This window comes from Candidozyma haemuli (assembly GCF_002926055.2).
Source record: "Candidozyma haemuli strain B11899 chromosome Unknown F_2014730914, whole genome shotgun sequence".
In the NCBI taxonomy this organism is placed as follows: Eukaryota; Fungi; Ascomycota; class Pichiomycetes; order Serinales; family Metschnikowiaceae; genus Candidozyma; species Candidozyma haemuli.
The window spans coordinates 495,998-510,249 of record NW_020289912.1 but is presented as its reverse complement, the minus strand read 5'-3'; the positions used below and the strand labels follow the sequence as shown (position 1 = coordinate 510,249).

At 44.4% G+C, this 14,252-nt stretch overlaps 4 protein-coding genes across 4 annotated transcripts; 2 read left to right on the top strand and 2 right to left on the bottom strand. All coding sequences in view use genetic code 12, as the record gives it.

Annotated features, from left to right (window-relative positions):
- Nucleotides 1-40: 40 nt before the first annotated feature.
- Nucleotides 41-1,600, top strand: GCD2 (translation initiation factor eIF2B subunit delta; the record flags this gene model as incomplete). Its single annotated transcript, XM_025487538.1, has 1 exon — nt 41-1,600. One exon carries the CDS (start codon nt 41-43, stop codon nt 1,598-1,600), a length of 1,560 nt encoding a protein of 519 aa, XP_025344554.1.
- A 1,048-nt stretch (nt 1,601-2,648) lies between these two features.
- ECM29 (Ecm29p) lies at nt 2,649-8,156 on the top strand (the record flags this gene model as incomplete). Its single annotated transcript, XM_025487537.1, has 1 exon — nt 2,649-8,156. The coding sequence occupies one exon, from the start codon at nt 2,649-2,651 to the stop codon at nt 8,154-8,156; it is 5,508 nt and encodes a 1,835-aa protein (XP_025344553.1).
- A 64-nt stretch (nt 8,157-8,220) lies between these two features.
- UBI4 (ubiquitin) lies at nt 8,221-9,594 on the bottom strand (the record flags this gene model as incomplete). The annotated part of the gene is made up of 1 exon (XM_025487536.1): nt 8,221-9,594. One exon carries the CDS (start codon nt 9,592-9,594, stop codon nt 8,221-8,223), a length of 1,374 nt encoding a protein of 457 aa, XP_025344552.1.
- Nucleotides 9,595-11,410: 1,816 nt separating this feature from the next.
- Nucleotides 11,411-11,770, bottom strand: CXQ85_003901 (uncharacterized protein; the record flags this gene model as incomplete). Its single annotated transcript, XM_025487535.1, has 1 exon — nt 11,411-11,770. One exon carries the CDS (start codon nt 11,768-11,770, stop codon nt 11,411-11,413), a length of 360 nt encoding a protein of 119 aa, XP_025344551.1.
- Between the last annotated feature and the right edge of the window lie 2,482 nt (nt 11,771-14,252).

Below are 14,252 nucleotides of genomic sequence, written 5' to 3'. Positions count from 1 at the left end.
AACACTGTAGGTGCCTCTATCCCCATAAAACATCCCTAATATGAGCGAACCAGCAGCTGAGACTCCAGCACAGCCCAAGGCTCCAGCCCAGGCTAAACCGGCAGCCGAGCCAGAGAACAAGGCCCTTTCCAACAAAGAATTGAAGGAGTTGAAGAAGAAAGAGAAGGCTGCCAAAAGAGCTGCCCAGAAAGAAGCAGCTGGTATTTCTCCAGAACAGCAAGAACAAATGGCCCAGCAGAAGATGGAAAAGAAGAAACTGCTGGCCACAAACACAAACCTCAAAAAACAATTGAGCCAGGCTGTCGTGAAAGACCAGAGCATGAAGATTCCAGCCCTCTTTAGTCATTTGGAAACCAGAGAACAGCGTAATGCTTCTTCTCCAACGGTTTCTCATATCGTGCATCCTTCAATTTTGACGCTAAGCTTGCATTTTGCTAACCACAAGATCGTGGGCTCCACTGCCAGGTTGAGAAGCATGTTGGAGGTCTTCAAGACGGTGATCCAGGACTATAAGACGCCTGAGAACACGACCTTGACTCGTCATTTGACTGGTCATCTTTCTCATCAGATTGAGTACCTCAAGAGTTCCAGACCGTTGAGTATGTCTATGGGTAATGCCATCAGGTGGTTGAAGCAGGAGATTTCACTTATATCCATCGATACTCCTGAGAAGGAAGCTAAAGAGATCTTGAGCGGACGTATTGACGATTTCATCAGAGAGAAGCTTGAGTTGTCTGATCAGCTTATTGTCGAGAATGCTTCTCAGCATATCAGTAATGGCTCCACGGTTTTGACCTTTGGTCATTCTGAGGTTTTGCTCAAGTTGTTCCAATACTGTGCTTTGGAACAGGAAAAGAGCTTCAATTTGGTCATTGTTGACTCTAGACCTTTGTTTGAAGGTAAGAAATTGCTCACAGAATTGGTTAACACCAAGATACCCAATGACTCATCTAGAACAGACCTTGACGCTGACCTGGAGACAAGCTCTGTCATTGCCAGACGTTCTGCTCCACAAACTCCAATTACCAAGGACAGAATCAAGGTTAATTACGTCCTTATAAACTCTTTGCTGTCTACCATCTTTGAGGATGTCGACTGTGTCTTCTTGGGAGCTCACGCCATGCTTTCTAACGGTCACTTGTACTCTCGTGTTGGTACTGCAATGGTGGCCATGATGGCACACAGAAGAAACATTCCTGTCTTGACTTGTTGTGAGTCTATTAAGTTTTCCGACAGAGTCCAGCTAGACTCTGTGACCACTAACGAGTTGGCTGATCCAGAAGATTTGGTCAAGGACTCCAGCCGTAAGCAGCCCCCTCAGCAGGGCTCTTTGGCTTTGGAGCAGTTCCTCAAGGAGGTTGAACAAATTGAGCATGAGAAGAAATCAAAGGCTGGAAAGAAGGACAAGGAGCCTCCAAAAGATATTCTGCTCGAGAACAAATCCCCACTTGCAGACTGGAAGTCTATTCCATCGCTCAATCTTCTTAATATCATGTACGACTTGACGCCGCCATCCTACATCAACAAAGTCGTCACAGAGTTGGGCTCTTTACCACCGCTGTCTGTGCCTGTCATTTTGAGGGAGTACAAGAGTGGTTGAAGGATATTGCATTAATCTATTTCATAGGTAACCTCAACCGGGAGCTTCAATTCAAGACCTTTTCTAGGTCCCTGCTTTGCCGTAGGCTTGAGCTTGAATGGACGAGGTGTGAAAGTGGGCCATTTAACCGGCACAAGTGGTGTTGTTGGCTGTTCTGGGACATTATCATCTACCAAGCCCACAGTGATAACATCACGCTTTTGAGAAACGCTCTCCAAGTAGTTACTAAGAAGAAGGATATCGTAAAGGGTGGTTCTGCGATAGCTGGCTGCTCTTTTGACTGTGTCTTCGGTCATTATAGAATGTATCTGTACATATTGGAATGGAGGTTCTTAGGTTCTTATCTATGAGCATTATCATTGAAGGCAACTCCTACACCATTGGAGATACCATTTGTAGAAAAGAAGGTGTTTTGATGACGTGGCATGTTGTTAACCGAATGAAGCAAACAAAAGGAGGAAGAATAGAAAGGTACAAATATCTAATGGCGCCCAGTTGTAGGAGTGAGTAGCTTTAATAGAGACATGAGGGACACCCAAAGTAGCAGAACTACACCAACTTCGTTCGTCTCCCAACCGCCTTCAAATTCTCCAATATATAAAATTGGCTTTATTTACCCTTCCTTTTTTTTTCCTTTTTTTTTTTTTTTGGTTTTCTTCATGTTCAATTTACACATTTTATGTTTTTCCACATTATGTACCAAAAAACAGTACGCACCTCAGATACTGAGAAATAGTGGTAATCCAGTCTTCAAAAGCCCCGCCAAAACCACCTTCCCTTCGAAATTTCAAAAAACAAAACAACCTATCCTCTTCAAAATCCTCCATTTATTCCAAATAAATCCTCAATTTTGTCTCCAAATCCCCATAACCATCTTTTCACTGACCCCTTCTTTCCCTTCCCTTCACCTCCACTGGCTGCGAAAAACTTACCACTAACTACTGGAAAAGACGCCACCGCCACCACTTACACGTGATCTCCATACCTCTAAACCACAAGACCAGACCACCGGAACTTCCATAAATCAAACCGACTTTTTCTTGATCTCATGGCGGAACAGGAATTGGACCTCGTGGGGAAAGTCGATCTTCGTCTTGCGCTTGCAGAGACGGACGCCGATTTGGAAAAAGCTGTTTCTTCTTATCTTCCTCCATTACTACTTAAACTCGCCAGTACTCATGGATCTGTACGCCAGGCGGTGTTTAAGATTATCCAGAATGTGTTTCCAAGAATTAACGCCGCTCGGGATTTGAAATTGCCTGTGGACGCTTTGTTGCTGCAAATCCAGGCTCCAAACGTCCCAGAGGGCTCAGATACTAGCCAGGTTAGGCTCTACAGTTTGCTTTTCTTGCTGAAGGGCATTGAACGTCTTTCGCCTGGTGAAAAACACCAATTGGCTACGAAGCTTTTGATCGGGTACCATAGCTACCCGCCAGCCGTTGCCAGCAGGATATTTGCTGCTTTGGTGAAGTGCTTGGAGTCGTATAAGGCTCCAGCCAGAGATAGCGACGAGTTCGAACAACGGAGAGATGAGTTGGGCTTTAAAGTGAGACCTGAAGATGAAAGAGCTTTAGTGCGTACTATAACCAAGTTCTTCTTGCTTCTCCCCAATGCAAATGCTCCAATCCAGACTCCAGGTATGAGTGTTCAAGATCTGGCTCTGTTCACCAAAGACGCTGGTGTTAGCTATAAGTCGCTTGGGGAGATCCAACTGGCGAAGTTGCGTGTTCTAGAATTTATCAGCGCCGGCTTCGAAGAGAGCTTGCTTGTCTTACCGCTTCTAATTGCATCTGCTGATTCACTGTCTTCCATTAACAACAAGGCCGAGCTTTGGTTCAAAAAATTGCCTGTTGACTTAGAAGACAAGTACTTGATTAATGATATGATCGAGCTTTTCCTTGGGAAACTGCAACCGTTGACTCCGCCTGTGGCTCCAACACTTCAGGAAAAGATCTTATCTTTGCTATGCAAGTCAAAGGTCGCCATGACACACGAAAAGACAAAAGATGTTTCTCAATTGGCACTCAATTCTGATTACAGTAAACTTCGGCAGACTGCCGTTTCCTTCATCCGGAAGGTAACAAAGGCTGCTAGTGATGCATCACCTTTTGGATCGACCCTGTCTCAAGATGAATTCAACAAGTCAATCTTATCCAGACTTAAAGAGGGTATTATGAGTGAAGGATGGCCTGAAATGGACACTACACAAATTTCCAACTACAGAGCAGCGGTAAACCTGCGTCTGCTTCAGTACGAAGCTATTGGCGATATATTGCGCCATTCGCCATCCCTCTGGAACTCAGACTTGGAATATATTAGGTTCCTTTTTGACTCATTGGAAGGCGAAAGCACTGAACTACGTCCTGTGGTCCAGGAAGTGCTATCAGGTCTCGAGCCTCACCTTTTACTCTTGTCAAGTGACTGTAAGGTGGAGTTAAAACGTATTTTGAGGAAATACTTGGAGTTTTCCAGCGCTTCGAACAACTTGGGAGCTTGCCGCTACTTGGCAATGAAGTTCTCTAACTCTGCCTTCTCATTCCAGGACGCAGAAGCACGCTACCTTTGTTTCCTAGGAACTGCCAAGTCAAACAATTCAGAGACTATAGAAGAAGCCAACAAGGGCTTACATCCATACTACTTCAACCTCCTTCAAGAATCTAACAAGCTTAGCTTTCAATCGTCAGCAGAATTTCTAGGCACCAATTCATCCGTGAGATTTCCATTATTTAGCGATCTTGTCCAAGTTCTCAAAAACGGATTATCACAAGCCGAAGAGGACTCGGTACTTTTCCAGTCTTTGGGAACTGCCGTGAGGTTTTTACTTCGTGCATTGGTTATGGAAGTGATCGAGGATAAGTCAACGGTAATTGTTGTTGATGAAGATTGGGACGCAAGAGTCGATAAAGCCTTAGAGATCGATGAAACAGTCAAATCCTTGATGGTCGAAGGTATTTCTGACGCTCGAAAACAAGATAGTATATTCGACTTCTTCACCATTGTCTTTGATGCCCTTTACAATCTGCATTTCGGTGGTGCTAACTATGTTGCTGACACAGGCTTCAGTACCGTGCTGGCTTTGCTAGTTTCCCTCTCGCCTGCCCAAGTGATTGCGAAATTGAAGCAATTCATCCCAAGACTACTTTCCTTAATCGAGGAGAAGGTTTTGGCAGAGAGGACTCTTCGCGAGATTTGTAAGACCCTTGGTGTCATAGTCACAAATCAAGAAGTAACTGACAGAGACTTGGAGACGATCTTGAACAAGCTTACTGATCCAGAGACAGCCAGCAACAATGCCAGCAAGCTTACTGGCCGTCTTCTAGCTCCAGCTTACATCATTTCTAGAATTGTGCTCGCTAACCGTGAGAATATCTTGAGTGCTGAAGGTGTTAAGACCTTCGTGAAGAGCCTTCGTGAAGCCATAAAAGAATCTCGCTATTATGATACTGTTCTCGAATCTTTAGGACAATTGGCAGTTTTTGGTGTTTTTGGACCGCAACTAGAACTCTATGATGGAGTCAAGGAAGATGTCGTTGCCTTGCAAGAGCCAGTCCAAGCTAAGGCAAAAACGTGCCATGAACTCTCTGTTCTCGCATTACTGAAGCTCCAACTTGCTATTGGATCAACCTACGAACATAAGGGGCAGGAAGAGCTTACTACCGTTGAAAAGATCGTTTACGATACTCATACTTCTAAACAGCTCGACTATACATTGGCCAGTGGTGAAGCGTTCCTGATTCTTGCTGGAGGTTGGAAGTCGAAGATTCTTCAACAAGAGGTAGATGTTCAGGGATCAACGCTCTCTCATATTCCGCATTCCACAGAACGTTTGCCTGTCATCTTAAAACATGTTCTTCAGGCTTGTTCGAACACGAAGCCAGCGCTCAGAAGGGCCGGTTGTATTTGGCTTCTATCCCTTGTACAATATCTTAGTGGGGAGAAGGAAATAGCTGAGAATGCTTCGCGTATCCATGTGGCCTTTATGCGTTTCCTTGCTGATAGAGACGAACTTGTTCAAGAGCTGGCCTCTCGAGGTTTGAGTATCATCTACGAACTTGGCGATGCTGACCTTAAGGAGACCTTAGTGAAGGGTCTTTTCAAGTCGTTCACCGACTCGGAGACAACTAACAATCTCACCGCTGGAACGGTGGATTTGGAGACCCAATTGTTTGATCCAGATGTGTTGAAAACCCACGATGGGTCTGTTTCGACTTATAAGGATGTTCTCAATTTAGCCCAAGATGTCGGTGATCCCGGTTTGGTCTACAAGTTTATGTCATTGGCAAAGTCCAATGCTTTGTGGTCATCAAGAAGAGGAATGGCTTTTGGGTTAGGATCCATCATGGCTAAATCAAGCTTGGACGACATGCTTCTCAGTAACAAGAACCTTAGCAACAGATTAATCCCTAAGCTTTACAGGTATAGATTTGATCCTAATGTTGCAGTGTCAAAATCGATGAACGATATCTGGACGGCTCTTATTAAGGATGGACCGAAGACTATACGGACGCACTTCGATATTATCTTGAATGAAATCCTCAAGACCATGGGCTCCAAGGAATGGCGTGTTCGTCAGGCCAGTGCAGCTGCTCTTGGAAACTTGCTACAGACTCAGCCTTTAGAGCAGTACGAATCCAGGCTTGAAGAAATTTGGAGCATGAGTTTCCGTGCTATGGATGACATCAAGGAGAGTGTTCGTAAGGAGGGCGCTCAATTGTGTCGTATGTTGGCCAGAACTCTTTCAAGACTTGCAGATGTGAGTACAGGTAACGTCACAGTTGCTAAGGCGACCGAAGTGTTGAATTATCTTATTCCATTTTTCTTGGGTACGAAAGGATTGCATAGTGATGCTGAAGACGTCAGAGACTTTGCACTTGAAACCATCTTAAACCTTTGCAAGGTTGGTGGGAAAGCGGTGAGACCACATGTACCTAAGCTCTTGGAGACTTTTATCGAATTGATGTCAACCCTCGAGCCTGAAGTTGTCAATTATCTTATGTTGAATGCTGAGAAGTACAACTTGAGAACCAACGATGTGGATGCCAAAAGACTTCAAAGTCTTAGTCATTCGCCAATGATGGATGCAATTGAGAAGATCCTTGCTATCGCAGACGAGGAGTTGATGCCACAAATTGTCAACTCGATTCGTAAGTCGGTAAAGAAATCGGTGGGGCTTCCATCAAAGGTTTGTGGCAGCAGAGTCATTGTCAACCTCATCACCAAAAACTACATGAATGCAAAGCCATACGGTGATAAGCTTCTTGAGATTTGTATTTCGCAATTGAATGATCGAAATGCTACTGTTGCTTCGTCGTACGCTGCTGCTGCCGGATATGCGTCCAAGATTGCAAGCCTCGACGCGGTATTGAATTACAGTGAGTTGATCTCAAAGACTTACCTTGAGGCTGAGGATGAAGCTCCAAGAAGACTCGCAGGAATTGCCTCAGAAAGTGTCAGCAGATATAGTGGACTGGATAGGTTTGAAGCAGTTGCAACAGCGTTCCTCCCCTTGGTTTACATTGCCAAACATGATGAATCAGAGGAGGTCAAGGAGATCTTTGAACGTGAGTGGATAGAGAGTTCAGGAGGAAGAAGCGCAGCCAAGCTTTACTTTGATGAAATTCTCAAGATCAGCGAAACATACGGCAAGCTGAACAACTATTATGTTCGCCAGGTCATTGCAAGAGCTATTGCAGATGTCTGTAAGACCGTTGAGATTGATTCTGATAAGCAGTTACAGACTCTCTTTACTTTGCTTTTGGAGTTCTGCAAGGGTAAGTCTTGGTCAGGTAAAGAATTGGTGTTTGAGGCATTGGTCGATTTTAGTGTTCTAAAGTCAGATTATGTCAGGAAGAACGAAGACTTACTTGAACAACTTTACAAGACGGTTCAAGTTGAGGGTAAAAGAAGAAACAAAGTCTACCAAGTCAAAGCCATTCTTAGTGTTGGCAAGTTTATCCACGAGTTCCCAGAGAACTTAGATTTGGTCGAAACTTACGTTGAAGTCATGGCTGACGTTCTCACAGAAGATTATCTAGAGGAGATTGATCTCGCAGAACATCAGTCAACTAAGAAGTTGAACAAGAGCCAGGAAGATATCATCTTTGAAGAGTTCAACTTGGATATCTTGAAGAATATATTCCAGTCTGTGTCTCCCAAACAGCTTCACAAGGACCTTCTCCAATTTGCATTCGAATCGTCAGCCAAGTTCAAGAACTCAAGCCATGAACAGTCATGGAGAACTTGTACAGGGTTCAACGAGAACTTCAAGTTTCTTTTGGAAGGTTTGGCTAATGAGAAAACATCACTTGGTTCGTCAGAACTAGATTTGTTGACCAAGGCCTTTAAGATGCTATTTGAGTTTGGCGATAAGGGAATGTTAGAGAAGAACCTTATTATGTTGGCTAGGAACTCGAAAACGTTCTTTAAAGTATTAGAACAGAACGGCGCCGTCAATCAAGCTTCATATGTCGTGGACAATTTGAAGAAGATACAGCAAGAATCGATTTCCACGATAACAGCGAACGAGGTGTCCAGCGCCATTGAAGCATTTAATTAATTCTACATTTCAAATAGTCTAATGATAGATTCAACACTATTTATATGATTAGTCATGCAACCGATCACTGACCGCCTCTCAATCTCAACACCAAGTGGAGAGTCGACTCCTTTTGGATGTTGTAGTCAGAGAGAGTTCTACCATCTTCCAACTGCTTACCAGCAAAAATCAATCTCTGCTGGTCTGGGGGAATGCCCTCCTTGTCCTGGATCTTGGACTTAACGTTGTCAATGGTGTCAGAAGATTCAACTTCAAGAGTGATGGTCTTACCAGTCAAGGTTTTGACGAAAATTTGCATACCACCTCTCAATCTAAGAACCAAGTGAAGAGTGGACTCCTTCTGGATGTTATAATCGGAAAGAGTTCTGCCATCCTCCAACTGCTTACCGGCAAAGATCAATCTCTGCTGGTCTGGTGGAATACCTTCTTTGTCTTGGATTTTAGACTTAACGTTGTCGATAGTGTCAGATGACTCAACCTCAAGGGTAATGGTCTTACCAGTCAAAGTCTTGACAAAGATTTGCATACCACCTCTCAATCTGAGAACCAAGTGAAGAGTCGATTCTTTTTGAATGTTGTAGTCAGACAAGGTTCTGCCGTCCTCAAGTTGCTTACCGGCGAAAATCAATCTCTGCTGGTCTGGTGGGATACCCTCCTTGTCCTGAATCTTGGACTTGACATTGTCAATAGTGTCGGAAGATTCGACCTCAAGGGTAATGGTCTTACCGGTCAAGGTCTTAACAAAGATTTGCATACCACCTCTCAATCTAAGCACCAAGTGAAGGGTGGACTCCTTCTGAATGTTGTAGTCAGACAAAGTTCTACCGTCTTCCAACTGCTTACCGGCGAAAATCAATCTCTGCTGGTCTGGTGGGATACCTTCCTTGTCTTGAATCTTAGACTTGACGTTATCAATGGTGTCGGAAGACTCGACCTCCAAAGTGATAGTCTTACCAGTCAAGGTCTTGACGAAAATCTGCATACCACCTCTCAATCTGAGAACCAAGTGAAGAGTCGATTCCTTCTGGATGTTGTAGTCAGACAAGGTTCTACCGTCTTCCAACTGCTTACCGGCGAAAATCAATCTCTGCTGGTCTGGTGGGATACCTTCCTTGTCTTGAATCTTAGACTTGACGTTATCAATGGTGTCGGAAGACTCGACCTCCAAAGTGATAGTCTTACCAGTCAAGGTCTTGACGAAAATCTGCATACCACCTCTCAATCTGAGAACCAAGTGAAGAGTCGATTCCTTCTGGATGTTGTAGTCAGACAAGGTTCTGCCATCCTCAAGTTGCTTACCAGCAAAAATCAATCTTTGCTGGTCTGGAGGAATACCTTCCTTATCCTGGATCTTGGATTTAACATTGTCGATGGTGTCGGAGGACTCAACCTCGAGAGTGATGGTCTTACCTGTTAAAGTCTTGACGAAGATTTGCATTGGTGTTGTGTAAATTAGTTGTTGTTTTAGAAAAAAAGTGAGGTGTTTGTGGCGACTTTGCCTCCTTATATACTACCAGATAGGGGGTGTAGATAGGGTGCGGGTCACGTGCGTTCTAGTGGTTTCTGGGGGAGTGGCCGCAGTGTGCGGCGAGGTGGCGACTGCAGACTAAGCTGAAAACAAGGGCCTGACAGAAAAAGCAATTCACACTCGCCTGCGAAAAAAGCAATACATGGCTGACTGACTGGTGAGCGGCTGGTACCGAGGCCGAAAGTGTTTGAGAAAAAGGTGCCAGTGTTGTTGAGAGAAGAGTGGAAATTTTTGGAAAAGAACAGTTTGAGGTGGGAATCGTGGGTTTATATAGTGTGGTTTTGGAAAAGACGGGTAATTTTTTCCAGGGTTTGTTATCTTTGTAGTTGTCTATTTAGCACTGTTTCTGGATCTTCCTGGATCTTCCTGACTCAGGTGAGACATGGCCAGTACATGGAAAAGATGTGAATATGAGAGAAAATGAATACCAAAATGGTTACTTTTTGATTTGCTATTTGGGGTTTGTGTTAGCTAAGAGTTTGTAGTATATGGGTTTTGTACTTATTTACTGGTGACAGAGTCCATACTGAACGGCTTAGAGTGGGATCCATACCACCAGGACGTTTGCAAAATCACACAAACAGCTAAAAATGGATCAATATGACGACCTTGTAGAAACCATTTGTTCACGGCAAATACCGTTCTTGTTCTCCAGATGCACTGCCACAGATTCAGCCGCAGCTTGTTGCTGTCATTTTGCAGCCATTGGTGGTCTGATCAGGCTGGATGAGCCTCACCATATAGGTGAAACATGAGACTGGAAGGAGTGGAGGAACCGAAATAGAACCAGTATTAGGGTTTTTGTGGGGCTCCATCTTCTATTATAATAAGCTTTATGACTGTGTTTGGTAGTGTCGTATAGAAGTCATGAAGGGTCCAGAAACCCCTAAACAGCGATGGTTGGGTTACTCCTGGTATAAGAAATGGTTCCAAAGCCTCTACGACAAGTCTTTCACACGTGTTTTCATATCTAATTGCTCTAAACATTGGGTGATATCATAAATCATTAGTCATTAGTTGTGGTAATTAGAGGCCCAGTGGGCATTTGCCGGATGGGACGGTAAATTAGGAACCCATCGGTAGTTTTTTTTTCTTTTCGTAAAAGTGTCTTTAGATTGTCGTTTAAAGGATAGCTTCCAAAGGGGAAGGTTTCGTTGTCAAGATGACCAGCAATGGCATCCAATTGAAGTACCGGAGGTCTCCAGTGGGGAATGATGCCCAAGAGTTAGTTACACCGAAAGTAACTGCATCCAGATGGCAAAATCGGCATCGTTCTTCACGGTTGATCGTTGAAGGGAATATGGTTGAATGGTTCTGCTAGGACAGCCAACGGTTCTTCTAGGACAGCCAAAAGGGTCTCAACATCTGCTTTCATGTTTTAGAACATGCCAAGATTCATACTCATGGCTGAAAAAAAGGCTTGAGATCCGTAGGATGTCAGAGACAGACGAATCTTCATCGTAGTGACAGCTCTTGTTGGCAGGTATCAATCGTAATCGCAATCGCATATCATGGTTGCTCTTCATACCCTTTAGCAGATGAAAACAACAGCCATCACCATCAAGAAAGCGTGTTTTATAGAAGTTTAACGCCCTTCATAAAGCAAAAATCATCATCTTCACCGCCAGAGTCGCCGATTGCTCAAACCCTAACTTCGCAGTTAACGGTTGCTAAAGTCCATTGGCCAAAAACAGCCCACTTCTTCCATGCCTTCACTTTATCTCTATCAATGAAGCGCCTTCAACTCCATAGACCTCGCGCCCTGTCTCATCTCCAACCGTAACTGGTCCAACGAGTCTCTAGAAACCCGTAAAGCCTCATCGTCTTCACAAAACCTCACAACCGAATCAACCTTGGCATAAACCGCCAGAGCATAGTTGGGCAGAAACGCCATGCCACCCAAAGGCTGGATGATCACCGTGTATCGGCGCCGAAGCCAATTCATAAAGCTTCCTGAACCCCATTGGCACAAGTAGAGCACCACCGTTAGACACTTGAGCGTAACGAGATGCTTCTGCTGAGCATACAGCGGCTGCAGCAACGTTTTTAGAAGCTTCTTCTCTATCACAGCACATATCGTAGCCATCTTGCGTGGCTCAAACGTGAGTATGGAAAGTTCAAGAAGTTCACTGTTATAAGGCCCAAGGGGCTCCAGAGAAAGCGCTGAGCGTTAGTATAGATCTTTAGATTAGCATCAAAAAAAGAAGGATTCATACCGTTTCTGATTTTCAGCTCTGAAGCAGAGCCTAGTCCAAACAACATTGAAGGTGGTTTGGAAAAGCACAAAAAGAGGTGGATCCAGCTTGGGTTTTGTAGCTTTTCTTGTCTGCTCGGCATATCGGCTGGATTAGGAGCCGCGAGGTAGCGCAAAAATGGGGTTTCAGGTTCGGAAGAACCGGATGAGTAAGGAACCAACCAGCCGGATAAGAAAGTGATTTGGCAGTGGTTTAAATATGGGAAATGAAATTTGGATCGGTTTTTGATCGATCTGACGTCTTTTGATTGGTTGATTTACTCCAGGTTTGGGATTATGGGTGGTGATTTTTCAGATGGTGCGCTGTATAGTGAGATGAGCTAGAGATGGATATGTAGAAAGGCCAATTGGGAATGGCTGGCCGGGTGGCGTAAAGAAGGAGAAGAGGGGGCCCAGGGGATGAATGTGATGTAAGATAAGGCAAGTGAAATTGGCAGCGGGAGGGGTGGATGTGGAAGAATGTGCTGGAGGTGGATGGAGAATGAGGTATGGAAGAGTGATGGATACACAAAATCGGATCGACGAGCAGGGGAAACGGGAAAATATGCAATTTAGCGGGTATGTAGAAATTTCTGGATTTTCTTGTCAACGATCCGGATTGCTTTGGCCAACGTTGGAATGGGGTTCTGGAAACAAGGCTTTATCTATAAGCCATGGTAAAGTGTACATTCACCGTTAGAAGCCCCATTTTCTTGTGGCTAGTCAGGGGCAGGGATGGGTGGTTGGTTTTGATGGGAAGGGGCTAATGTGGGTTTCTTTGGAAGCATTGTAGGTTAATATTGGTGTACCCACAATGCACAGCCGTTCTATTCAAGCCTTTCTACTAATTACGAAGTGGTACCCTACTAAGGGTTTAGTGGATGTTAGAGTAGGGTTGAAGAGGTACGTTAGACCGCTAAATGTACCTTATTTTTTGGTAGGTCTCTTTTTGTGTAGTTAAAGATATGCTTTTGGTCTTCAGGTACGGTCAGACCAGGAACGTTCAGTGTGAATTTTCCGGAAAAACCAGCACCCATTCTAAGCAACCTTATTCATCCACTACTTCGTCCTTCTCTTACCGTACCTACCCGAAACATCCGTTTCCGGATCCGAAGCCTCTATACCTCTCATTACTTCTCAGCCACTAAACACACACAAACTGGCATGAAAAACCTCTCATTCCGAAACAGCCGTTAAGGAAACAACAATTACGGCCTGGTTCGACGTACCACGGACTGTACTTGCCTTGGAAGCTCCGTGTGAGCCTCCTTGAAGAGCCTACTGTGGCACAGTTAGCTTGCTCATTTCAGGTTAAGCAGTAAAAACGGCCCGCCACACTTTAAACTTGCCTAGGCGAACTAGACTTGCTTTAATGGAATCGACACTTCTTTCCGTTTAGGAATACTGCTGAAATTGGCATTAGTCAGTGTTTGGCACTAAGTGTGGGTGCAAAAATGTCGTCGCATGGTCAGCACGTATTTCCACCCACAGACGTCGTAGGAGCATGAAAACAACACCATTCGAATCAGAAATCTCCACTCAACAAAACGAACCCATTTACTACTCTAATCTCCCACAATCGCTACTGTTCACTCGAGGGTTGCTGAGGCAGCGACGACATTGTCGCGTCTTCTGTTGATAAACCGCGGTAGCCACAATACCTTATCCAACAAAGAAAGCACGAAACACGAAACTCTAACAGAATACGAAAGCCAAAGACGAAGAAAAATCAGATGGCGTCACGTGATCAATTGCCAACCCAGCCTCCAAAAAACGCCTCTTTCCAAATCTTCCACTTTCCATGTCCAGCCCTCCACTTGCCTCAAAAAGTGGCCCCCTCCTTGCTCGTGCGTACAATTACCGCAACAGTTAACTTCTCAGAAGACCAGACTTGACGATTTGGGCCCAAAATGAGGAAAACGTCCTGCACATAAGGCGCTCAGCAGTGGGCCGTTCTTTTTTTTTTTTTTTTGTTCCTTCCTTTCTTCGCTCTTTTTTCTCGTTTTTCTCCAGTCCTATCGCTCTGCGCATTTCACTTATCACCTTTTCGATAACGACTCTTTCTTCTTTTTGTTTGCTTTCTTAACAAAAAGGCGTTTTTTCGTTCTTGCGTTTAAAAGCAAAAAAAGAAGCCCTCCAAGGCCTGAAAAACCCGTGCCGCCCATCTTTTAATAAAGAAGAAGGAATTCCCGGTTCTCTACTTCTACCAAAAGGCTCCATTCCAGAACGTCCATTGACAGGCAATAATTGATTGGCTTTTAAGGATCGATCCCTCCAAACAAGACTTGATCTTTTCATTTCCCCCTTTTTTCCACCTTTTCCTCCTTCTGCCCGT